Source organism: Oncorhynchus keta, chromosome 2 (genome assembly GCF_023373465.1).
Source record: "Oncorhynchus keta strain PuntledgeMale-10-30-2019 chromosome 2, Oket_V2, whole genome shotgun sequence".
NCBI lineage: Eukaryota > Metazoa > Chordata > Actinopteri > Salmoniformes > Salmonidae > Oncorhynchus > Oncorhynchus keta.
Window position 1 is genome coordinate 33,621,918 of NC_068422.1, and position 26,666 is coordinate 33,648,583.

General features: G+C 39.8%; 1 protein-coding gene across 2 annotated transcripts in view; it reads left to right on the forward strand.

The window, feature by feature from the left end:
* Positions 1 to 25,785, forward strand: part of LOC118399516 (pro-neuregulin-3, membrane-bound isoform-like) — a 510,869-nt gene extending 485,084 nt beyond the window's left edge. For both annotated transcript variants that reach the window (XM_035795660.2, XM_052475466.1), the window contains exons 7-9: positions 5,083 to 5,198; positions 6,758 to 6,943; positions 18,174 to 25,785. In XM_035795660.2, coding sequence (XP_035651553.1) covers positions 5,083 to 5,198; positions 6,758 to 6,943; positions 18,174 to 18,804 — 933 coding nt within the window. In that variant the 3' untranslated portion in view covers positions 18,805 to 25,785. The remainder of the gene's footprint in view (positions 1 to 5,082; positions 5,199 to 6,757; positions 6,944 to 18,173) is intronic.
* Positions 25,786 to 26,666: the final 881 nt, after the last annotated feature.

Genomic DNA, 26,666 nt, shown 5'->3' on the forward strand with positions numbered 1-26,666 from the left:
TTGCTATATTGTATTTACTTCGCCACCATGTCCTTTTTTGCCTTTACCTCCCTTATCTCACCTCACTTGCTCACATTGTATATAGACTTATTTTTCTACTGTATTATTGACTGTATGCTTGTTTTACTCCATTTGTAACTCTGTGTTGTTGTATGTGTCGAACTGCTTGGCTTTATCTTGGCCAGGTCACAATTGTAAATGAGATCTTGTTCTCAACTTGCCTACCTGGTTAAATAGAAATCAAAAAGTAAAATGGGAATTAAAGTCACTTAGATTTGTATAATTTTCATTTAGATGTATATTAACCACATACAATGATTTTGAGATACAATACTATTTATTCTAAATTCCACGAACATGTGCTTATGAAAATCATCACTGCCACCCAGATTGGTATTAATGGTAAGATACATTCACTCCAAATGGAAAAGGTTGCCGACCGCTGGAGTAGCCTATTACCGGCAACGTCAGGAGAATAATGGCAGTGTCGTGACGCGACTACATTAATGTGAAGACTGCTATTCTTCAAATAATTACCTCCTATGTTTAGTTATTACCCGATTAAATTAATCATGTAACAATTAACTCATTAGGAATCTGGGGCACAACGGAAAACGTTTGTTTAATGAGTTAACATTTCCCAAATGAACACAAAAATGTATCAGAATATATCGACATCATAACAGTCATCAATTAATACTTTCCTCATATATCATTCTCATTCTGAACGTCGTTGACCTCGTAAAACTGCACGAACCCTTGCCTAAGGCATGAATCAGCAGTACACAAATTGGCTTAATTATTTTACTAACTAACTTCAATAATCACACAGGATTACATAAATACACACACACACGGTATAGGTTATATTGATTACTAACATAATGCAATGAAATGACGGCTTGTTGCACAATGGAAAGGGGTGGGGAAAAAAGAGCGGGAGAGACAAAGAGTGGACTTATCGTACATACAGTGGGGAGAAGAAGTATTTGATACACTGCTGATTTTGCAGGGTTTCCTACTTACACTTCAACTGTGAGAGACTGAATCTAAAACAAAAATCCAGAAAATCACATTATATGATTTCTAAGTAATACATTTGCATTTTATTGCATGACTAAGTATTTGATACATCAGAAAAGCAGAACTTAATATTTGGTACAGAAACCTATGTTTGCAATTACAGAGATCATACATTTCCTGTAGTTCTTGACCAGGTTTGCACACACTGCAGCAGGGATTTTGGCCCACTCCTCCATACAGACCTTCTCCAGATCGTTCAGGTTTCGGGGCTGTCGCTGAGCAATACGGACTTTCAGCTCCCTCCAAAGATTTTTTATTGGGTTCAGGTCTGGAAACTGGCTAGGCCACTCCAGGACCTCGAGATGCGGAGCCACTCCTTAGTTGCCCTGGCTGTGTGTTTCGGGTCATTGTCATGCTGGAATGACTACTCATTCAGAAAACAATTGCAATGTATATATTTACGCGTGGATGTCTTTGTTATCTCTCTGTTGATTTCAATCTGTCTATGGGAAGTGGTTCGATGTATCTCTGGTTGTGTAAGTCTCTGGCTGTTCACCAGAAGTCACAATGTTCTTCTTTGTTGTAGTTGGCTTCTTTGTCATAATACTCTGACTATACCGCTCGCATTGCGTGAGTGAGCGTTACTAAATACATTTAGGAATATATGTTATTTAACTATTGCACCCACACTACTCGCGCACACTGCTCGCGTGTGCAAAAGTCATTCCTATTTCTGATGCAGATCGCGCTGCAAGTCCTGCCTCTCCCATCTCCTCATTGGTTATACCCACGTGGGTGATTGAAAGACAAACTGTATTTCCGGTTGTCGTGGTAATACTATGAAAGTGTAGATGCCAATCACCATATAAGTTCAAAGATGAAAAGGCCTGGGTGGAGGAAAGATATGGTCGAAACAATTCGGTTGACCGTTTTATGTGTGGATTAATTGTCAGAGTCGAGGACCTTGTGCATTTAATTTAAAATACCAACTCAATCTTTATATGCCAGGACAAATTAGCTAGCAACAGTAAGCTAGCTAAATAGGACCAATTAGCTAGCAAGTGCAAGATAACTAGCTAAATTGCCATACATGTTTAATGTTTTCCGACCTGTCCCCAAATTAATGTCATTGGTTCAGAGTTTGTTTTGATATTTTGACCTGCGGGACAAAATGTATTTTTGCACTATAGCGCACGCTGGTGCATGCACACAGCCGGTTTGGGTTCCGTGTTAGTGTGTCCTTTAAATTTGATCTTAGAAAGTATCCTTCGGCGGTACCAATGGTGGTTAGAGGAAACTGTTCTTTACAGTTGTAGGCTTCTTTGTCTAAGAGTGCTCGTTAGAAGGGATACTCCAGCTGTTACACAAGCGATGGTTTTTGGTCGAGTTTACTAGTGTACCAGTACTTAAACAGCTGCAGACTGAATGTACCGGTGTAGTCTTTATCTTCTTCACTCGAGAGTTTCAGAGGGTCTTACCATTTTCTGGTGTTTTTGGTTTAAACCATTTGTCAGCTGTGTAGCTACCGCTCTACGCTGTCTGGTCTGTATTTAAATTTAAACTATTTCAACGTGTGGACCACGTCCTCACATTCTCTAATCTAACGTACATTTGGTTACAAGTCCTTTTTTCCTTGGGTAAAAAGGGGGCATTCCATCACGCCGACACAATGTCTGTACTCACTTGGGCGTGGTTACTGACTGAGCAAAAGTTGATATGAAAAACAATTCTCATTTAGATGGCTAAAATCACATTGTTATCTCCACAAAAGTATTCTTGTACTTAATAATTCATTTTATACAACATTTAGATGCAAACCTGATAACTTCAATGTGTACACCCTCAGAGATACAGTTATTATGTTAGACAGTCTTTAAGTTCTTTGGCAAGAGTCTCTCTGTAACACTCAAACATTCCATTCTCAATACTGCAGAGCCAAAGGGAGAGTTTCTGCCAGGTATTTACGGTGAGGTTTTTAAGTCATAAAACCGGGCCAACTCCCCCAGGAGAGAGAGTCTGTCGTCCATTGGCCTTGGTGATGGGCCTTTCGATCCTTACCCAGGAGAGAGAGTCATGAGAGCAGAATCTACGAAGGCTAGCAGCAGCGGGAGAAGGAAGGTCCAGAAAATGCTTTTTTCTTCTGATTCAGCTATCTTGATCTCTTTTGTGTGTCTTCATTATTTAATCAAACAGTGTGCTTAAAGCATCAGACAAGTTCAGTACTTACAGTTGATTTGATTAAAACACATAGGGTGTTTCTATATATGGAAAAATACACATTTAACATTTTTGACCAATTGATTGGTTGAAAGAAAAGACTACTCATGCAGGAAATTAGCTTTACATGCCCCAAAAAATTCTGAGGGAAGACCCCCTGCCAGGTTATGCCCCCTCCCACTTCTAAAACCAAAGTTGCTTTCCTGAATAATACATTAATTTGGCTTGATTCATTCAAAATCACATTGGAATTATAGTAATCTTTTTAATCTTGCTGCATTAATTTAATGTTGTGTATTTGAAATCCATGCCTCCTTATTAATGTTGTGATAAATATATCAGTATTGATTATTCTGAAAGAACCAGGTACAAGTCAAGGACCCATATTTGTCCAAGATCCAAGTATCCAAATGGAAGGTCAGCTTAGGACAAGGAATAGATAGCAAGATTCTACCTAATGAGCTTACTATCCTGCTATTAGTCATACAGCTGAGAAGTCATGATGACATCTCCTTTACTTAGTCAGGGCTCATGCTGTTTCCCCATCAAAATGACAAAGTCAGCCCTGGCAGCAGTGGACAGGAAGATGTTAGACAGGGCACAGTAGTAGGCACCATTCATATGGTGTAAAAAAAATGTTGGGATTCCATGCCTCAGCCGACTTGTCAAGCTCTCCCACTCCCCCTCCCTGGCACTCGAGGGCACCAGACTGCCAATCATTACGCACACCTGTCACCATCATTATGCGCATCCACGCAACATTGGACTCACCTGGACTCCTTCACTTTGTTGATGGTCCCTTCCATATCTGTCTGTTCCTCAGTTTGTTACACCCTGTCAGCATTATTGTTGTTATGTTTCCCCTGTTCAGACGCTGTCCTTGTTTGCTTCTTGTCAGATATTTATTAATTGTTCACTCCCTGTACATGCATCTCGTCTCCAAGCGTCTGTCCTTACACCAATAGCTTTTTCTGTAATTCTATATCATCATTGTCTGCGTGTACTGTTAATTGAGCTCACCAACAAGTTAAACTGGTTGGATGGCAAATTGCTGCATGAGTCCATCTATTTAACCCAGATTCTTACACCCTTATTGGAACCATTTATACTTGACCTAGTATTATTTCTATTGTGTCAGTGAATTCATTATTAGAGCTCCATTATCAGAAATGGCTGAGGAATTCCTAATAAATCATGCTCGCGATCTAGGTGACAATAATAAAAGAAATCTGAGAAATTATTTAATATAATCTTATCTTGGATTAATGCATGGTTGTTATCAGTGGTACCAGGAATCTCCTTGGGTTAATCTGCTGTCTGTCCGGGCGTAATATCCAATTATAGTGGCTCTCCTCCTCTACATCACTCCTTTATCAACTATCAGCATTCCTATGCTACACTTGAGATGTATAGTTCTACTTAAATTTCAATTTCTCTTCCGTTCTCCCTCATTGACACAGCAAAATAGAGGAAGGAGAGTGGAATAGATATAGAGAGCAGGAATGCCATTTAGATTCCTGTAATCATTCTTCTCTAGTCCCGTAATGGTCTACCTCACGCTGTGGCAATCAAAGGGGGGATTGTGTGTGAGCACACTGGGTTATGTTAAGTAATGTACATTTTTAGATATGCCTCCAAAAGAACATGGCCATTCCATACTGATTCTGGAAATGGAGTGCTAAAAAGAAAACATCTGTGTCTACCTGTACTTAACTATTTGCATAGTCCAAACATATTTTTATTGTATGCCTAAACAAGCAATATGATCCGTCTAATCAATATAGTTTAATGCTTATACAGTAATAGGTTATATGTTTTTAAATGTCTTTGTTTATTTTGCAGTATTGTAAGAGGTCCTCCCAGCCACATGAGGGAGCTGTTTGCAAGTCCAACTTTTCCCAGTGCAACGCCACTCCTACCGACGACTCCAGAGGTCCAGGCACAGGAAGACATTACAGGTATGATGTTCACACATAGATCTCAGTGGTCTGAATGATGCATACTTCTTTGTGGAACAACATCGTACAAGGACAAAAATCATAATGATTATCCTAATAATGTGCTATGAGGATTGGTTCTATGCCCCTTACAGTAATTCACAGAGACGCAGAGAAGAGAGAAATCAAATTAACCACATTACAGTGCAGCCGGAGATAATTGTGGATTTATTGTATGTTTTAATGAATGATAGTAATTAAATTGTAGATAAACATTTTAACGCGCATATCTGTAACCGGGATGAACATGCCAGCGAAGGGTCAGAGATCTGACTCCAACTACATTAAATGTTCTTTATGAGCCAACTGCTGTTTTACATTGAGTAAATTTCCACATTGTGGAATAATGCGCTAATGGAATGATCTGTTGTGTCTTAAATCATTATACGACATTAGCTTACTGGAAGACCACATGTAGGCAAAAGATGTATAACTGCGTAGACTTACATTACTCAAAATCCCATATGATTCAAATGTCAGCGCTAGCCATATATATAGCTCTGGGAAAAGCTAGTCCTTAGCATTACAATGAAGTCCAATCACAGTCAAGCTGATCTCTCTCATTCAAAGGACCGATATCCATCATTAACTGCTCAGTGGTATTTCCTGCTATCCTCTGCTTTCGTATTCCATTTGTATTCAGTGAGCTGCATGCGTGCCGGGACCCAAGGAATGCTATTGACTTTACATGACTTCAGGACTAGGGAAACCGCACTCACTCATAACGCATTGTGAATTTCGCCAGAACACCAACCTGCCTGCATAATTACAAGGTCATTATGGTGGCTCTAGAGATCTACCTTTCCTTGTCAGTGTGTGTGTGTGTGTGTGTGTGTGTGTGTGTGTGTGTGTGTGTGTGTGTGTGTGTGTGTGTGTGTGTGTGTGTGTGTGTGTGTGTGTGTGTGTGTGTGTGTGTGTGTGTGTGTGTGTGTGTGTGTGTGTGTGTGCCTTAGCCTTCCATGCATGTCTGTTGGGATTACAGATAAACAAATCATTTTATGTCTGTTTGACTTAATCCACACCCGCCTGTTTTTTACGTTTTAAGATCCGACAACAATTTGATTCCCCTTTTTTTTCAGTGGCTGGATTGTATATTGTTTGCTTACAGTCCTTGACCCTGCCATAAGTGGACTTTAAAGGATCATCTCAGTTTGTATGATTGGTTTTGTGTCGGCTTAGGGGGCATTTGGATACAGTTTTCAGCAAATGGAAGTGAAGATATGTTTCCAAAACAGCTTGAAACTTGACAAGCTCTTTAGTGGATTTTGTGTCTAGGAACTATTTGTGCATCGCATTGTTCTATCCTCACTCCTTTGGCAGCTGGATAGTGAATTTTCAGTTGTTCATTTTCTGGACGAGGGAACTCCTGGTGTTAAATCTTCTCATCCACAGCCATGTGATGGCTCACAATAGAGATAGTAACATAACCATGGTAGGCTACAGTTAATGTGATGTATCATACAGAATACCTTTAAGTGGCAAAAATCACTTTTGATCCCTGTCCCTGTGTTTGATTTTAGAAGCAGCTCCCTTTCTCATAGTCCAGACCAGATAAGTAAAGCCATCCATTGGTCAGTACCTCGTAAAACTCCGCCCATACCCAGAGGAAGACGAAATCCAATTGGAGGATCCAAACATTCTGGCCCCGCCTACCAACACCTCCAGGAATTGGAGTCATCTGAGAGGGAGGTTGAATTGTTGAAAGGGTAAGTTAAACTGTTGGTTTATCAGATACATTTAGTAATGACTACATGTCAATTGTCATTCAATTTAGCAGTAATAGTCGAAATGTGTACATCATGTCCTTCACCTTGAATACTACTTCTGCCACCATGACTTAACTCAGAATTAATTTGTTTGTAAATTTTGCCTACCAACCAGTGTGCCAAGCAAAACATATAAAACAATGTTTTTTTTTGACAGAGCAACATATCACAACAAAATGGATTACACACCTAGCCACAGACTCCAAGAGTTTAGGTACATTCAGATTGTTTCCGTTCGCTGCAGTGGTGTCGGAGTCATTATTTTGTAGCATAGAGAAAGCACTGCTGTGGCTGTTTTGAAGAGGAGGAATGGTGCATAATGAGCCCAGCCTATACCAGGCTCTTATCCCTGGCTGTGCGGCCCTTATGTTTGCCTCCGTCATCACACCTCCGACAGCTTTCATCTCTGATTTATGGATCCACCTGTACTCTTTAAACAAGAGTCCCTTTCTCCAAATCCCACAGGGCGACGGCTGCTTTCTCTCCTTCACTTGCTCTAGCTCTCTCTCGCTCTATCTTTCTCTCTCTCTGTCTGCCTCTCTCTCTCTCTCTCTCTCTCTTTCGAGCTCCCTCTCTCCTTTCTGTTTCCTTTCTCGCACTCTCCTCCTCAAGTCCCTTCCCTCTCCATGTAATTCTCTACTTTTCAAGTCACCCTCTCTCTCTCTCTCTCTTCCTCCCATATTATCTCTCACTCTCTCTCTGTCTCTCTCTCCATTTCTCTATCTCTCCTCGCCGAGTCATTCTAAAAAAAGCCCCAGAATGTGGAACGCTGTTGCCTCGGCGCCGACAAAGCTTTAGATTTCATTTCAAGGGGAGAAATTTCAGAGGCAACTTGTTTTAAGAACTGAATAAAGGAGGGGACCCTCTGCACACAAGGTTTTTGCTCCTTCTCTTTGTTTTTCAATGTGCTGAGCAACGATGGAAATAAGGTTATGTTATGATCTGCAGTAAAATGTTATTAGCTCAAAAGGAGTGTTTGGCCTGTCGCCTGTGGATTGTCTTTTCAATGACAGTCATGCGCTGCCATTCTTCTCTCTTAGTTTGTCAGTGCCTTACAGAGGGGAGGGATTCAGTGGGCAGCTGAACAGCGAGACATTGACACCAGGCATGACTCACTAAAACAGACAGGCTCTGGGCGTGTTCCATCTGAGCAGGAACTTCTAAATAGAGGCCAATGCTTTAGAAATGTGGATAAGGTTGGTCACGTGTTACAGGGACTGTTCCAGTCAACTAATTGGTTGATATTGTAAGTATGTCTTGTGCTCTACAACTTGGTGACCAGACCACTGTCAAGTGCTTGTAGAATAAGCAATTACAGGGGAACTGCCTAACTCTGCTGACATACCAGGTGCTAGACATGGGCTCCAGCTGACCCGAAGGCAGAAGCACATGATTAGGTGGAAAGACTGACCTATTTCCAGATTACAGACAAATAGCGCAGAGAGATAGAGAATCCCCATTCAAGTGCAAGCTTGAGTTGCCATGGAGACTCTGCGGTAAAGGAAGACAGGTGAGAGCACACTGATAGTGAGTGTGAGAGAGAGAGAGAGAGAGAGAGAGAGAGAGAGAGAGAGAGAGGAGGAATGTATAAACTACATGTTTTGCATACAATAGTCAAACAAACCAGTAAGAAGTGCTATCCCTCTTCTTCCATGCCTGTCAGAAAACCTGCCGTTATCTCTCCAAAATGACTTACATGGACACAGAACTCCACTTGTGTTCTATTGTTACTAGTATTTTTAGATAAGCCTGTCAGGTTTCTCAGGGCTTTCTCTGAATCCCTCAGGTGAAGAATTCAGAGGCAAATATGCAAATACCTGTCTGTCACTGCAGTGAAAGTGTTGCAGACAGAGTGTAGAGATACTTCAGCATAAATCAGATATCAAAGTACCTGCCTTAGCTGTAACTTGGCTCCTTTCTACAAGGTCATTATCACTGTAATTGATTCCTCTGACAAGGTCACTTATACAGTATAAGGGAGCGTTGATGATCGACCTTGGCTGTTCTGCCCCCTTCAGACTGGGTCGTAAGTCCCTCACCCTCCACGCGCCTACACATCACTGGTCAATATCATTCTAATACACTATTCTGTCTATCTTTAATGGTCTTCTAATTATTTAGGGAATTTTAATTTACTCAGGATATTACTCCTGAATGAACCGGCCAATAGTCTGTCCCAGAATTTTCTGGAACGCTCCTGTCTGACAGCTGCAATAGCTTGTTCATTCATCAGTTCAATTTGGAAAATCATCACTACTATCCCAGGCTCTACTATCCCAAGCTCTTTGTCATTTACATTCATGAACCATAATTAAACACTACAGTATTATCTAAATAGCCATAAAACCCATATAGATATCTCTGTAAATCCATATAGATCATAATACAAAGTGGAATCCTAATATTCCAGGTGTCACGTTCTGACCTTAGTTATTTTATTATGTCTTTGTTTCATTATGGTCAGGGTGTGAGTTGGGTGGGTTGTCTATGTTCGTTTTTCTATAATTTGGGATTTCTATGTTCGGCTTAGTATGGTTCTCAATCAGAGGCAGCTGTCAATCGTTGTCCCTTATTGAGAATCATACTTAAGTAGCCTGGTTTCACTTTTGAGTTGTGGGTGTTTATTTTCTGTGTTAGTGTCTGTGCCACACGGGACTGTTTCGGTTTGATTTACTTCACGTTTATTGTTTTGTTCAGTGTTCGTTATTCAGTAAAAAACATGAACACTTACCACCCTGCGTTTTGGTCCTCCGATCCTTCATACTACTCCTCTTCGTCAGAAGAAAACCCTTACACCAGGGTGCTCTTGAAAAATGTATTTTAATCTCAATGAGCCCTTCCTGGTTAAATAAAGGTTAAAAAAATCATAAGAATTAACCATTTAAAAAAAATCTCATGTACCTTAAACCATACTGTACTGTATATCTGACCCAGGAAGCTAGGGTAGAAATGTATAGAAACATATTCTATTCTTATTTACAAAAAAAAAATGGAAACATCCTAAACAAATAGTAAAGGTATCCAACAAGCTTGATGTAATCATTGTGTGCTAGGGATATGGGACCAAACACTAAACATTTGACTATTTTAATACACATATACACTATTTGTCCCAATGGTTTTGGTCCCCTAAAATGGGGGGACTATGTATAAAAAGTGTTATAGTTTCTAAACAGTTCACCCGATATGGATGAAAATACCCTCAAATTAAAGCTGACAGTCTTCCCTCCTTGTCATTATCATTTCAAATCCAAAGTACAGGAGTACAGAGCCAAAACAACAAACATGTGTCACTTCAAATACTTTTGGAGCTCACTGTATATTCACACTCTGTTGGGTGCATGGATGTTTTCAGGCTGATTGCATTTTCCACATCCCTGTTATCAGAAATCATTGCCCAATATCATTGCTGTTGAAATATGGCTTGTTCAGGGCTTATTCCAAAACCTCAGTAAAAAAGACAATCATCAGCTTTGAGGGCTCTTAAATCTCTGAAGGCTATTACAGGAGAGTGACTCAAAGTTACATATTGATGCGACAAAAGCGGCTAACCTTTGTCAGAGATTATGAATTATTACACTCTTAGAAAAAAGGGTTATTTGGGATTGTATATATAACCTTTAGGTTATTTAGACCCTTTACTAAAAAAAGGTTGTATACTGTATATTAACTTAGTGAATGCAAAAAACCTTTAGGGTTCTAACCCTTACCCCAGAGTGTAATATGGATTTCAGCCACCAACAGCTAACACAGTCACGTCCAGAGCCGCCGGAAAACAATGTGGCGAGGCAACATTTGCCTCAGTACTTTTCCACACCACTTTCAACAGAGAAGCACTGAACGCGTTTACCAGACAAATTCCTTATTTCACGTCATAGAAAACCTTTTTCAATGGAAAATAAAGCAGACGTTTCTTATTGGACAAGTTAACATAGTACCTATCCCAATTCTAGCACTTTTGCCTCTGTTTTGTCAGGTGAAAACAACCCTGTGCCTCGGATTTCAAGCAGTAACCCTCACACTCTCTGTGACAGGTGGATTTACTTGTCAGTCACAGTGGTATCCTAGCTACAGCTTACTCATCAACCACGACTCTCAACAACTATGTTTGGTTGCCCCAGCACCTTGTTGGTTGTTTGACTCTGCACTCTGCACATGGTTTCTTTCTTTGCTCACCCTCCTCTCCAGTCTGTGGAATCTGACTTTATAGCTGTGTTATCTAATGGGAACCTTCCTCTCCTGACTGGCTGGTTTGCCTGCCTCATGAGAAAGCAAACACACATTAATAGGAAGCAAGGTATGTGTTAGTAAAAACAGTTTAGTCGTCCTCTAAAACTATCTAAAATGATCCATTGTATAGTTAGTAAGACCAAACTACTAGTGTTAGCTTTAACTTGGCTATACAGATATACAGCAATTTGAGGAGATGGGAAACTAAATTCTAATCTTATTAACGTCCATTGTGTACATTGCCCATGTGTCGTCAATGGGCCACGTGGTACATTCTGGGTGATTCTAGGACAAGGAGTGAATGGGAGTCAAGTGGGCGCTAGCTCAAAAACCCAATATGAGCATTTGAATTTATTATGGATCCCCATTAGCCAAGGCAGCAGCTACTCTTCTTGGGCTACAGCAAAATTAAGGTAGTTTTACAATATTAAAAACATTACAATACATTCACAACAGATTTCATAACTCTCAGGCCCCTACTCTACAACCACATATCGACAACACAAAATCCATAGCTGTGTTCGAATACTCATAATAACCACACTAACCGTACTATTTGTGATGTGATTTGTGTATATAGTATGCTTATTGGTCATAGTATAGATATGCCAAAAGTTCCCGGATGTCGTACTAAATTGGCCAAAACACGTACAAGCAGTGTACACTACAAGCAGTGTACACTATTTCCGTGCTTTTAGGGGACATAATGCAATTCTTCAGAAAATGGGGGTGGCTTCATAACGTTTTCAGATTTGAAGAAAATTGAGGAAAATATGCAGCCGAAGTCTGACGAGAGCTGGCACAAATTCATTGATTTAACTAATTATGACAAATGTTTAAAAACTGCTGAGCAATTTAATAAAGTCATGACTTTTCAAATAAGTTGGCTGACAATTTGTTAGCTACGTTATCCTTACGAACCGCATAGCATTACATCAGTATGTACCGGTATGTTAGCTAGTTACCTAATGTTAGTTGGATACTAATACATCCAACTTGCCAGGCAGATATTACTTATCTGCTATCTAACTACCTACCCAACGTTTGACTTGATTATTCACATAATTCTTAGAAAAGTGGTAAAGTCGTTGTATGTTTCAATGGACATTGTTAATTCTGACTATCTACTCTGATTTCAGAGCACTTTCGTCTGAGTGTGCCAGAGCGCAGAATAACTGAGGAATTTACTAATGATCAACACCCGTTGAATATGGCCGGTGGCCGGTGTCAGTAAACGTTGGCCAAAAAAAGTGTAAATAAATTGTTGCCAGCAGCACAGTTACAGTCACCAACACTCTGGATAACATAAAAACAGCCTAACCAGCTCTGCAAGGGCGAGAAAAATCGTCAGAGTGGGGTGTTCTCTCATTTGTGTCTGGATGTTGCTCGCCAACATTAACCAGTTAGCTTGGATGCTTGACTGCCGTTGAATGATCGGATCAACCCTACTCCTCAGCCAGAGCAACTAGTGAGCACTCTGAATGCTCCGAGAGCGGATTTATTAACACCCAGAGCGCTTTGGCACTCCAGATTGAATTTACGAACACACCCGAAATCGTAAAATGTCTAACTAGTAATTTGTTATGCTAACAAGCTAGCAAGAGGTTGCTTAGATGGTGTTGTATCAATATGTTTTGACCATGACAGTTTTACAATCCAGGGTTGCTCAATTTCCACATTATTCCTTACAATATTTAGTTGAGATGTAGGGTTTAGTGAATGATTTGACCCAAATACAATGCCTTTAGTTTTTGAAAAATGTATTATAATTGAACTTATTCCTTGCCATCCATTCTGAAAGAAACTGCAGCTCTTTGTTAACCTTTTCACATGTGAGATCCAAATAAACTCAGCAAAAAAGGAAATGTCCTCTCACTGTCAAGTTCCCAGACATTTCTGGGGGGAATGGGGAATGTCTTCCCTGTAACGCACAGCATTGAGATTGCCTGCAATGACAACAGTCTCAGTCCAATGTGGCTGTTTTTCAGAGTCAGTAGAAAGGCCTCTTTAGTGTCCTAAGTTTTTATAACTGTGACCTTAATTGCCTACTGTCTGTAAGCTGCTAGTGTCTTAACGACCATTCCACAGGTGCATGTTCATTAATTGTTTATGGTTCATTGAACATGGGAAGCATGGGAAACTTTCACGGAAGCATGGGCAACAGTGTTCAAACAATAATGCAGATTTAAGAAAAATAAGTGTTATTAAGTAAAATATTATTAATAAACAAAAAATAAAAATAACAAATAATTAAAGAGCAGCAGTTAAATAACAACAATAAGGCTATATACAGAGGGTACTGGTACAGAGTCATTGTGTGGCGTAACCGGTTAGTCAAGGTAATTGAGGTAATATGTACGTGTAGGGACTATGCATAGATAATAAACAGAGAGTAGTAGCAGCAGTGTAAAAGGGGGGCGATGTAAATACTCTCTGTAGCCATTTGATTAGGTCTTCAGGAGTCTTATGGCTTGGGGGTAGAAGCTGTTAAGAAGTCGTTTGGACCTAGACTTAGCGCTCTGGTACCGCTTTTCATGCAGAGAGAACAGTCTATGACTAGGGTGGCTGGAGTCTTTGACTATGTTTAGGGCCTTTGACACCGCCTGGTATAGAGGTCCTGGATGGCAGGAAGCTTGGCCCCAGTGATGTACTGGGCTGTACGCACTACCCTCTGTAGTGCCTTGCGGTCGGATGCCGAGCAGTTGCAAAACCAGGCAGTAATGTAACCACTCATGATGCTCTCGATGGTGCAGCTCTATAACATTTTGAGGATCTGAGGACCCATGCCAAATCTTTTCAGTCTCCTGTTGGGGAATAGACTTTGTTGTGCCTTCTTCATGACTGTCTTGGTGTGTTTGGAACATGATAGTTTGTTGGTGATGTTGACACCAAGGAACGTGAAGCTTTCAACCTGCTCCACTACAGCCAAATCGTTGAGAATGAGGGCATGCTCTGTCCTCCTTTTCCTGTAGTCCACAATCATCTCCATTGTCTTGATCACGTTGAGGGACAGGTTGAGGGAGATGTTATGATTAACAAGAACAACTTACAAGCAGTTGTTGTCAGAGATCCCCAGTTGGGTTAATGCCAAACTGAGCTAAATATAGATAGTTTTAAAAGTAACGTAATTAATAAATTGGCTATTGAATACCAATACTTATTACAAATAATGTGTTATAAATCATTTTGATAGCTACATACTTTTTCAGTCAGCCCACTTAACATCACATGCATTCCACAGAGGTCAGCAACAAAAGTATTCTAATTGCTTCATGAAACATAGTCCCCTCATCTGACTCAATGAAATACAGAAATAAAGTGACAATTAGCTAATTTTATCAGGCTGTAGTCTATAGCTTTATTTGCCATATTCAATCAGAAAAATGCACATTTATTTGTAAGCGTTAGCTACCTAGAAAGCTATCTTGTAAAGTGGTTAATTAAAGTAGCCTAACCTTTTTCCTGTCTAACGTTAGCTTATTCTGTAACAAACATATCTAGCCTACACTCGCAGAAAAAAATGGTTCCAAAAGGGTTCTTTGGCTGTCCCCATAGGATAACCATTTTTGGTTCCAGGTATAACTCTTTTGGGTTCCATGTAGAAACCTCTTTGTAAAAGGTTCTACATGGAAGCAAAAGGGTTTTACCTGGAACCAAAAAGGGTTCTTCCAAGGGTTCCCCTATGTTGACAGGCGAATAACCCTTTAAGGTACTAGATAGCACCTTTTTTTCCCCATCGTGTGATTATGGCTTAATATGTTTGAATTAAATAATCAATTTTGCTTACCTTAATAAATTGAAAAATAACAATCTTATTGGTACGATATTTGCAAGCACAGTCCTCTTGCATCTTCATGCCGGAATAGCAATTGATGCCTGGTGGATCAATAGAATTTAACATTTGAATTGACCAAAAAGGTTCTATGTAAAAATAAAAAAGACAGGTTTCAATGTAGAAAAGTATGTGAATTTTATCTCATAAAATCTATTATTTGTTCCTCTAATTACAGTGCTCTTTTGCAATTATTCATTCTGTAAGATGTAGTTAAGGCAGGGATGCATTCATCACTATACACAGTAGACTTCTGTGGCAGCTGGTGGGAAGAGCTATAGGAGGACAGGCTCATTGTAATGTCAAGAATGGAATAAATGGAACATATGGAAACCACATGTTTGCCGCTGTTCCAATTATCCCATTCCAGCCATTACAATGAGCCTGTCCTCCTATGATGCTTTTTTCCTCCTCCTGGTCTCCATCTGGCCCACCAGATGTTGGTTCCCTGGCACTGAACTGTAGGAACGGATTTCCTGTCAAATTGATATATTGAATGATTACATCAACTACATTGAAAAAGTGAATTGAAATGAATATCCCCTTTCCATGAAGTAGAATTCATTTAATGTCACTCATTCTATTGCACTGTATTCCAACTAAGCCTGACTTACCAGTTCATAACTGTAGGTTTCACTATGCACTAGCTAGTTGAAAAAGACAGACACCGTGATGGCTGCTTGTCTCTGTATTTGTGAAAGTTATGATGGTGCTGGAATCCATCAATTCTCTCTTTATGCATTGGCCATCCATATGTTATGGTTGGAGAAATGTGTTCATATTGTCGGTGTAGACAGCTCTGTAGCAGAATTTGTAGTTTTTTTAAACTTTTAAGACTGAAATTTGCACCCCAAACATTTGTGAATAATCACCAGCAGTGGAAATAAAATAATATGCCAACGAACATTATTGGACTAACCTTTTCAGAAACTTCAGTGCCCCTTGGCCTTGGGTAGCAGCAGCAGATCGTTTAACCTTTTTTATTTTTGCCAAATACATTTATTAATGTAAATTATTAATGTTAGCATGATTGCATCAACCAAACTAGTTATTATTAGCTAGCTTGCTAGAGTATCTAGCGAGAGATACTTGGAAAGGACGAGATAGGAATCCCAGTGGCAAATAAATGGAGAACAGTATAACACTCCACCTAGCTTAATGTCGACCAATTGCATTCACATTGTCATGCTGCGTCACACGGCTGCTAAGCTAATCATCACGCAATCCTTTCAAAAGTCAGGATTTGAGTCGAAAAACCTGCCTATTTTCCTCAACAGTACAAAATATCATGATTCAAAGCTATATTACAGAAAACAAATTAATCATCTCACATCTCGGGAAAAAACTTGTAATGTTGTACTTGTTCACATAATTTGAATCCCTTTCTAGTGAACGCGTGAGATCCAATACCAGTAAGCATTAATGATTAGAAACATTGTTGAAAAATGGAAACCAAGCTATCTCTAGCCAGCTAGTTAGTTGCAATGGAGCCCGCTATGCTTGGAATAGCTAACGGACATTTCCAGCGCAGTAGAAGCTGTGTGTATTTCTTTGGTTTTGGCCGAGTGTGGCTCCCAATCAGAGGCAGCTGTCTATCGTTGTCTCTGATTGGGAATCATACTTAGGTAGCCTGTTTTCCCACCTATGTTGTGGGATCTTGTTTTTTGTTAGCTCTGTGAAGCCGGCAGAACGTGACGTTCGTTATTCCTTTTGGTGTTCTGTGTATTAAAGATCATGAACACTTACCACGCTGCACCTTGGTCTACTTCTTCAGACGATCGTCTCATAGGTAGGGTAGTGACTTTTGCTTCCCTCCGGGCATGAGGGGACACACTTTCTTTAAGGGCTTGTAAGTGAGCATTTCACTGTATTCGGCGCATGTGAAAAATAACATTTTTTTAATAATAATTACATGTCTGCATAGCATTTTTGTCTTTATTTTGGCATATTAACTCATGTTAATTTCTGAAGATTCACTCATGTTTTTGCTCCTTTTTTGTTCTTCTCAGGAACCAACCAGGCAACAACACATAGACTGCTATACTGTTCCAGCATTCAAACAAAGATTCCTCCCTGGCCACCAGTGCATATTTCCTAACTATGTTTGCATATAATGACAATACAATCTGAAAACTATGCTGGCATTATTTTGTCCATTATTTAATAGTTTAATATATTATATTCATAAAAATATTTATATTTATCAATTGCACCACACAGGCTTCTATATTGAACCATTTTACGTTCAGTGAAGAAGCACCCCTAGAGTTCTGACCAAAGAACCCCATAAAATAGTTATATATAGAACTTTTAAGGTTTTCAGATGTGAAAGTGATAGAACCTTTTTGGTTCTATATGGAACCTTTTTTTCTAAGAGTGTATACAAAGATAATGAGCTGGGAGCCATAGACTGTTCCTCGATTCAGACTGATATTTCAGAGAGGATGTGTTGCTCTATTGTGAGGTAGCTTATGCCACGTCACAAAGAGAAAAAGAAGAGAGAGCAAAAAAAAATCTGTATTAGATATTCACAACACAATCACTTTGAAAGTGTTTTGTGAAGTCATGAACAAATGTCGATATTAATGGGATATTATTTATCGTTGATTATTAAATTAATAATCCTAGATACTCAGATGTGTCAAACACATTCTTGCTGAATTAAATATTCATGGTTGCTCCATTTATTAAAGTATCCCCATTTCATGTGTCAAATGAATAATATAGTGTCTGAACTCCCTCTTACCTCTCCCAACTAATAATCCAGTTCATACTTTGTGAGAGTTTGACTAGATAAAGACATGAAAGAGAAATGTCAAGCTCATCTTTTTCTTTGTGTGCTCTTCATGCCTCTGAGATGGCAAGGTGAATTTTGTCTCCCTGAGTATCCTTGTTTTGTTTGGGCAGTTGCTTTAAAGGCTTGAGTTAAAATGAAACTCAAAGCATGACCTTTTCTTGAAGTGAAATGAGTACACATGTGGGAATTGACAGCAATTGTAATTTCCTTCTCTGTCTGTCTGTCTGTCTGTCTGTCTGTCTGTCTGTCTGTCTGTCTGTCTGTCTGTCTGTCTGTCTGTCTGTCTGTATTGCCTCTCTTCCCTCCTTCAGGTACCAGATTGTGAGGGCTGGGTGCGACCCGCGACAGGATGCCTTTCTAAATATGCAACCCCCCATGTTGATTGAGCGGTCATGGGAGAGCAGGGTGGAGGTGCGCTGCAGTCTTCTGGACCAGGGCCAGGACCATGATATCTCCACTTCGACCAGGAACCTCAGGTGCCCCAGACATCCCAGCCTCTCATCACCTCCTCCATTTCAGACCTGCTCCATCCCCATCATCCCTTCGGTCCAGGGCAACCAGGATGAGATCTCCTGTTTGCAAACGGCCACCACAGGCTCAGCCACCTGCAGCGCCACGCCCAGTATGGAAGTAGGAGGAGGATGCTCCCTCATCACGCTGCACCACGCCTCCACCTCCTGCTCCTCCTCTACGGGGGGCAAGCAGCAGAATGAGATGGCCCTTATCCTGGAAGAGGCCCAGGAGAATCTCAGGGCTCTGACTCTGGCCAACAGGAAGCAGGAAGAAAGCGGCAGCTTTTCCCCTTCACCGCCCAGAGAGACTGTGTGCTTCCTGACACTCAATGGTGGAGGAGTGAGGGGTGTGAGCCCCAATGGACCTATTGAGACCCAGTTACTGAGCCCTAGAGAACCCAACACAGACTCAACTCAGCCCTGCCAATGAGATTGTCTAAGCCCTAACGTCCTGTCTGGATCTACAGTAAAACCTCCCTGGTGTCTTGAAATCCAGACTGCATCAGAGGGATGAGATGAAACTCAATAGTGAAAAAATATAATGAAAAAAAACTATGTGCATACTGTATGGAAGAATGAACAGAGGGATGGTCTATGAAGTTATGAAGAGAGCAATTATGTATATGCATTTATTTAATGCTCCTTCTTAGACAAAATAAACCAAATAGTCTGTCATCTCCATGGTGTTTTTAATTGTAAAAAAATATATACAGTTGAAGTCAGAAGTTTACATACACCTTAGCCAAGTACATTTAAACTCTGTTTTTCGCAATTCCTGACATTTAATCCTATTAAACATTCCCTATTTTAGGTCAGTTAGGATCACCACTTTATTTTAAGAATGTGAAATGTCAGAATAATAGTGGAGAGAATTATTTATTTAAGCTTTTATGTTTTTCATCACATTCCCAGTGGGTCAGAAGTTTACATACACTCAGTTAGTATCTGGTAACATTGCCTTTAAATGGTTTAACTTGGGTAAAACGTTTAGGGTAGCCTTCCACAAGCTTCCCAAAATAAGCTGGGTGAATTTTGGCCCATTCCTCCTGATAGAGCTGGTGTAACTGAGTCAGGTTTGTAGGCCTCCTTGCTCACACACACATTTTCAGTTTTGCCCATAACTTTTCTAGAGGATTGGGGTCAGGGCTTTGTGATGGCCACTCCAATACCTTGACTTTGATGTCCTTAAGCCAGTTTGCCACAACTTTGTAAGTATGGTTGGGATCATTGTCCATTTGGAAGACCCATTTGCGACCAAGCTTTAACTTCCTGACTGATGTCTTGAGATGTTGCTTCAATATATCCACATATTTTTCCTTCCTCATGAAACCATCTATTTTGTGAAGTAACAGCAAAGCACCCCCACAATATGATGCTGCCACCCCCATGCTTCACGGTTGGGATGGTGTTCTTCGGCTTGCAAGCCTCCCCCTTTTTCCTCCAAACATAACGATGGTAATTATGGCCAAACAGTTCTATTTTTGTTTCATCAGACCAGAGGACATTTCTCCAAAAGTACGATCGTTGTCCCCATGTGCAGTTGCAAACCATAGTCTGGCTTTTTATGGAGGTTTTGGAGCATTGGCTTCTTCCTTGCTGAGCGGCCTTTCAGGTTAAGTCGATATAGGACTCGTTTTACTGTGGATATTAATACGTTTGTACCTGTTTCCTCCCGCATCTTCACAAGGTCCTTTGCTGTTGTTCTAAGATTGATTTGTACTTTTCACAACAAAGTACATCCATCTCTAGGAGACAGAACGCATCTCTTTCCTGAGCGCTATGACGGCTGCATGGTCCCATGGTGTTCATATTTGCGTACTATTGTTTGTACAGATGAACGTGGTAACTTCAGGCGTTTGGAAATTGCTCCCAAGGATGAACCAGACTTGTAGAGGTCAGAAAAAAAAATCTGAGGTCTTGGCTGATTTCTTTTGATTTTGCCATGATGTTAAGCAAAGAGGCACTGAGTTTGAAGGTAGGCCTCTAAATACATCCACAGGTATATCTTCAATTGACTCAAATGATGTCAATTAGCCTATCAGAATTTTCTATAGCCATAACATTATTTTCTGGAATTGTCCAAGCTGTTTAAAGGCATTAGTCAACTTAGTGTATGTAAACTTCTGACCCACTTTAATTGTGATACAGTGAATTATATGTGAAATAATTTGTCTGTAAAAAATGTTGGAAAGATTACTTGTGTCATGCACAATGTAGATGTCCTAACCGACTTGCCAAAACTATAGTTTATTAACAAGAAATTTGTGGAGTGGTTGAAAAATGAGTTTTAATGACTCCAATCTAAGTGTATGTAAACTTCTGACTTCAACTGTATATATACAGTACCTGTCAAAAGTTTGGACAAAGGTTTTTCTAAATGTTTATAATTTTCTACATTGTAGAATAATACTGAATATATCAAAACTGTGAAATAACACATATAGAATCATGTAATAACCATATAATATATTTTATATTTGAGATTCTTCAAAGTAGCCACCCTTTGCCTTGATGACAGCTTTGCACACTCTTGGCATTCTCTCAATCTTCTTCACCTGGGATGCTTTTCCAACAGTCTTGAAGGAGTTCCCACATATGCTTAGTACTTGTTGGCTGTTTTTCCTTCACTCTGCAGTTCAACTCATCCCAAACTATCTCAATTGGGTTGAGGTTGGGTGATTGTGGATTCCAGGTCATCTGATGCATCACTCCGTCACTCTCCTTCTTGGTCAAATAGCCTTTACACAGCGTGGAGGTGTGTTGGGTCATTGTCCTGTTGAAAAACAATTGAGAGTCCCACTAAGCGCTAACCAGATGGGATGACGTATCGCTACAGAATGCTGTGTTAGCCATGCTGGTTAAGTGTGCCTTAAATTCTAAATAAATCACAGACCTTGTCACCAGCAAAGCACCCCCACACCATCACACATCCTTCTCCATGCTTCCCGGTGGGAATCACACATGTGGAGACATCCGTTCACCTACTTTGTGTATCACAAAGACACAGCGGTTTGAACCAAAAATCTCAAATTTGGACTCATCAGACCAAAGAACAGATTTCCACCGGTCTGATATCCATTGTTTGTGTTTCTTGGCCCAAGCAAGTCTCTTATTATTATTTGTGTCCTTTAGTAGTGGTTTCTTTGTAGCAATTCGACAATGAAGGCCTGATTCACGTATTCTCCTCTGAACAGTTGATGTTGAGATGTGTCTGTTACTTGAACTCTGTGAAGCATTTATTTTGGCTGCAATTTATGAGGCTGGTAACTCTAATGAACTTATCCTCTGCAGCAGAGGTATCTCTGGATCTTCCTTTCCTGTGGCGATCATCATGAGAGCCAGCTTCATCATAGCACTTGATAGTTTGTGCGACTGCACTTGAAGAAAATGTCTGCATTGACTGACATTCTTAAAGTAATGATGGACTATCATTCCTCTTTGCTTATTTCAGCTGTTCTTGACATAATATGGACTTGGTCTTTTATCAAATAGGGCTATCTTCTGTATACCACCCCTACCTTGTCACAACAGAACTGATTGGCTCAAACTCATTAAGAAGGAAAGAAATTCCACAAATTAACTTTTAACAAGGCACACCAGTTAATTGAAATGCATTCCAGGTGACTACCTCATGAAGCTGGTTGAGGGAACGCCTAGAGTGTACAAAGCTGTCATCAAGGCAAACAGTGGCTACTTTGAAGAATCTCAAGTATAAAATATATTGTTTAACACTTTTTTTTGTTACAACATGATTCCATATGTGTTATTTCATAGTGTTGATTTCTTCACTATTATTCCACAATGTAGAAAATAGTCAAAATAAAGAAAAACCCTTGAATGAGTAGGTGCTCTAAGACTTCTGACTGGTAGTGTATATATATATATATATATATATATATATGGTTACAAATATATGGAATTTAAAAGGTGACCAAGTTCAGTTGAGGAATACAGGAATGATGTACCTTTTTCCTTTTTTTGTAAGAATTCCTCCACATTTTACAGGCTTTGAGCAAGGTTGTATGTACCCCATGCAGCCTTACCCCTCCATTTTGCTACCTGTTGTGAACCGAAGATGCTGATAAACATGGCTGCCAGAGCAACAGTGTCTACTCTAAAACAAACTCTCAACTACCATTGTGAGTCTACCCAGCTAAGGATTATAACAGTCCTCCTTTGCCTTGGATATACCACAACAGTACGATGAGGAACCATTGCAGACTGATATAAAGAGACTTTTGCAGATAACCTACTCCAGGTGTACCCAGTGTTAATAAGACAAACCTGATAGTAACACGGTTGGATAGTTTGGTGTCTTATTCCTTTTTTGTATGTGAGTGGATTTCCGTCTCTGCTGACCACGTCGTATGTTTAGCATGGGTGTTATTTCCTCTGTTTAACCCCACACAACCCTGAGTACACACACAAACACATTCCCTCACCACACAACAACATGCACCAGAGTGTTGGGGGTACACAGCGATGGAGGGACGGACCAAGGACAACACGCCAGAGGAAGTGGAGGAGTTTCTGTGTTTTCTTTTCATATTGTTCGTGATGAACAATCAGCTGCTTTCTGGGGGTAAGGGAAGACTGGGGAGGGGTGTTAATGAAAAATGTTTCTGTGCTACCTATGGAGTGCGGACATCAATTCAATTTTTTCATTTACAATCAAATGTTTAAAAAAGAATAATGATGGAGATTCTGTAGCTGTTGATTGTTTGATTGTTTTCAATGGTTCTACCCCCCCCTACCCTCCCCTCCCCAACCCATGAAATTGTGCATGCAGATACTATTTGATTTCAGATTAACACCAATATTTTGTAGGGAGTTGCTGATCTAGCTCACGATGCTTGGAATTTCACATTCAAATCAAATATGCCCTTATCAGAGAGGTTTCTAAACAGGCCATCGTTGTCCAGGGCTTTGGTAGATGCAGGGTAGGGTTTCATACAGCCAACAACCCTTATATACGTTTTTTAAATGTTATTTTAAAGTGATATTATTGCTAGTGATCTCCCAAAATGAGGTCAAAGCGAGACATAGCAGTAATAATAACCATTGGAGGTTTACAGAGTGATTGATTTATGAGAGTGAGAGTGAGTGATTTATGTGTAGGGCATATCCATTTGATGTTTAACAAACTGAACGTAAATCATGCTGCATGATGTACTTCAAGCATTGGCGACCAACAGTCCCATTTTGGTCATCAGACATCAAGTGGAAATGTGCCATTATCTGTAAACCTCTAAAGCTTATTACTTTACCTGCAACCATTTGCAATCCATTTTCAATGGTGGGTATTGAAATCATACATGCTCTATTATACATCCATCCTGCTTTCATGAAATCATGACAACTAATTTTAAAAGTCTGGCATCTCTCGTTTCCACTCGAACATCTGAACACTACATTACATGTGCCAATAATTGAACACTTGTCTGCTACACTCGACTTATTTCCGTCAACTTTAAATAAAAAGGACCAGCCATATGACCGCCTGTCTTGAAATTATAAAAAAAAACTCATGGCCCTTTTCTGCAAATGATTCAAGACTAGGGTGAACACATCAGGCTTTCTATATTAGAGTTCCTCACTTTTGAAGTTTCTCTAGACATTTGTATGTCGGTCAATCTATATGTATGCTTATGCATTTCTGGGTGTGTGTGTGTTTTTTCTTCTCCAAATCAGAGTGCTTATTGGTATGCGTGTGTAAGTCTGTGTGTGTGTGTGTCTGTGTGCGCGTGCATGGGTTTGTGTATGCATGACTCCTTGCTTGCATTTGGTTATATGAGTTAATACAGTGTATACGTGGGTTCATAGTGTATGTTTAAGTAGTGGACAGTGGACAGACAGCAGTAAGAGAGATTAGGTGTTGATGGCAGGGTTAGACCATACAGGCCAGACAGATAAGAGTCTAGCTTGATCCACAAAGACCTCTGACTGCCAAGGAAAGCAACCCCATCAGAGCGTGGCTGTGTGAACTGCATGCCTACCAGAGACTGGGAGGCCAAGTACACTGTCTACTATCCCCACAAATCGCTAGAGCAGTTTACAGCCAATGCCAGTGATGCAGAGCCTTTTATCCCATACCCTGATAAATGTGGTGGTGTAATCTGAGTTTTTGTGAGAGTTCTCTGTGAAAATATACCTTATCAGGTTTGTTCTTCTGAGACAAATCCAGGTTGGGGTGAGGTCCAAGGTGCAATCTCACAGCAGGAGAATTATTGATCATTGCTCATTTCCATTTCAAAAGGCCTGTGTTTCATACTCTAAAGTTTGTTCAGTGCTGTGCAGTGAGGCATATAGAAAAATGAATCCTTTGTGAAGATTCTGAGCCAGTGGATGGGTAAACCTTTGTGTAAAGCTGATCTGCCTTCCAAAAAAGACTGACGGCGAAAAGAAAGAAACAATCCACTATGGCTGTACTTTTACCTATTGAGTGTGTGTTTGCATCTCATTTGATAAAGCATGTGTGCATGAGTCTGTGTACTGTATGTGTGTGTGAGTGTGCGTGTGTGCGTGAATGTGTGAGTGAGTGTGAAATGCATTAGTAATGTTCGTCAGGCTCAGTGTGCCAATGTATGCATTACTGGTGCTGGAGCTCATCTTCAGTCACAGGATGTTCTGATTACTCAAGTATTCATTCAGAAATATCTAGGTCACATATTGCATTGACTGTTGCACTCAAATATTAAGGTTTAGAGGTGATCAAATCGTAAAAGTGTTACAATAACCAATCAACAAAACTATTACATACATTCTAATGAAAATAATCAGGGCAGAGATAGATTTGAGATAAGCATGGGATTATAGCTAGATGGATTTCTAATGTAAAATATTTGATAACCTTGGTTTCAGCCAAGTGTCCCTAAAATAATATTATAGTAATTGAACCGACAGCCTTTTCATTGTTCTAAGTATGTGACAAGTGGTTGTTACATAGTTGTTATACAATGATTACATACAATTGACATGCAGTTACATGATGATTTAGCATCCGGACATAAAGTGTGAACTAAGGTTGTTTTGACCCACTGTTGCCTCAATGTCGTTCTATGACAGGCTGGTCAGACAACTATATGGATTAGGCTATATTTACATTATCCTTTAGCTTCATATCATGTCACTGCCAATGGTCATGTTTGAAATAAGAATGGGTCTAAAATGGGTCTTGAAATCCACGTTTTTAACTCGAGAGATGTTCCATGCGCTTGTGTGTGTTAACTTGATCCTGGCTAATTTAAAACATATTCCAGTTGTGATATGAAAAACAGTCATATTTTTGTTCATGGTAGTGAAAAACCTTATTTCAGTGATACCCCTAAAAAAATGATATAATGGATTTTTTGTTTTAGTTTTTTGTTTATCTTTTTATTATGTTTTTCAATAAAATTGAGTCTTCAGTGTTGCACGCCTTATTTATTTCAGTGCCTCCAAAGAAAATGAAAATAATGTGTATCTTTTGGAGCGTATGGAAAATTCTGCAAATTATAGAATGACCTGCCATGCTGTGTGCTTGAGCCAAAATAACGATCAGCTACAGAAAGTCTTACAGCTCATCATTCATCACCATTTTCATGCATGTGCTTGAGAATTCATGAAATCTAATAAAGTTAAATAAAGCACAGGGATCCATAGAATATAAAGAATCGTCATAATATCTGAAAATTCCTGATGAGGTCAACCTGGAGTTGGGAGAGTGTGGGGGAGGACGTGGGTGGATGCAGGAACTCATAGGAGACTAGTTAATGGCTATGAGAGAGAGAGAGAGAGAGATACAGGGAGAGATGCAGAATGATTTACTCAGACATAGAGGTACATTACAGGCTAACCAAACCTAGGCTTACCTATAGTCTGCATACAAAAGTTAATAACATACTCATACTATGCTATTTTCTGTTAAATGAAAGCAAATATATTTAGTGGTCATGATTGAATAGGATAAGAAAACAACCAAACACATGGCCATTATATGTGTGTGCATGCGTGCCTCACGTATAAATCATCACTGGATTATGTGATCATTTTATTTTCTGTTTGTGGATCACTGATACACGGTTGATCCCAATCTAAGTACAATAGGAACACACAAAGGTTAAAACCAGTTAAATGTAACTAAATGTAATCTAAAATGTAATTCACGTAATGTCCAAAGGTAATTATCATGAAAGGGCCATAAACAAAAACGACACTGAAAAAAATAGAAACACAACATGCAACAATTTCAAATATTTTACTGAGTTACAGTTCACATATCTCCAGCGTGCCAGTGGCCATCGAAGGTGAGAA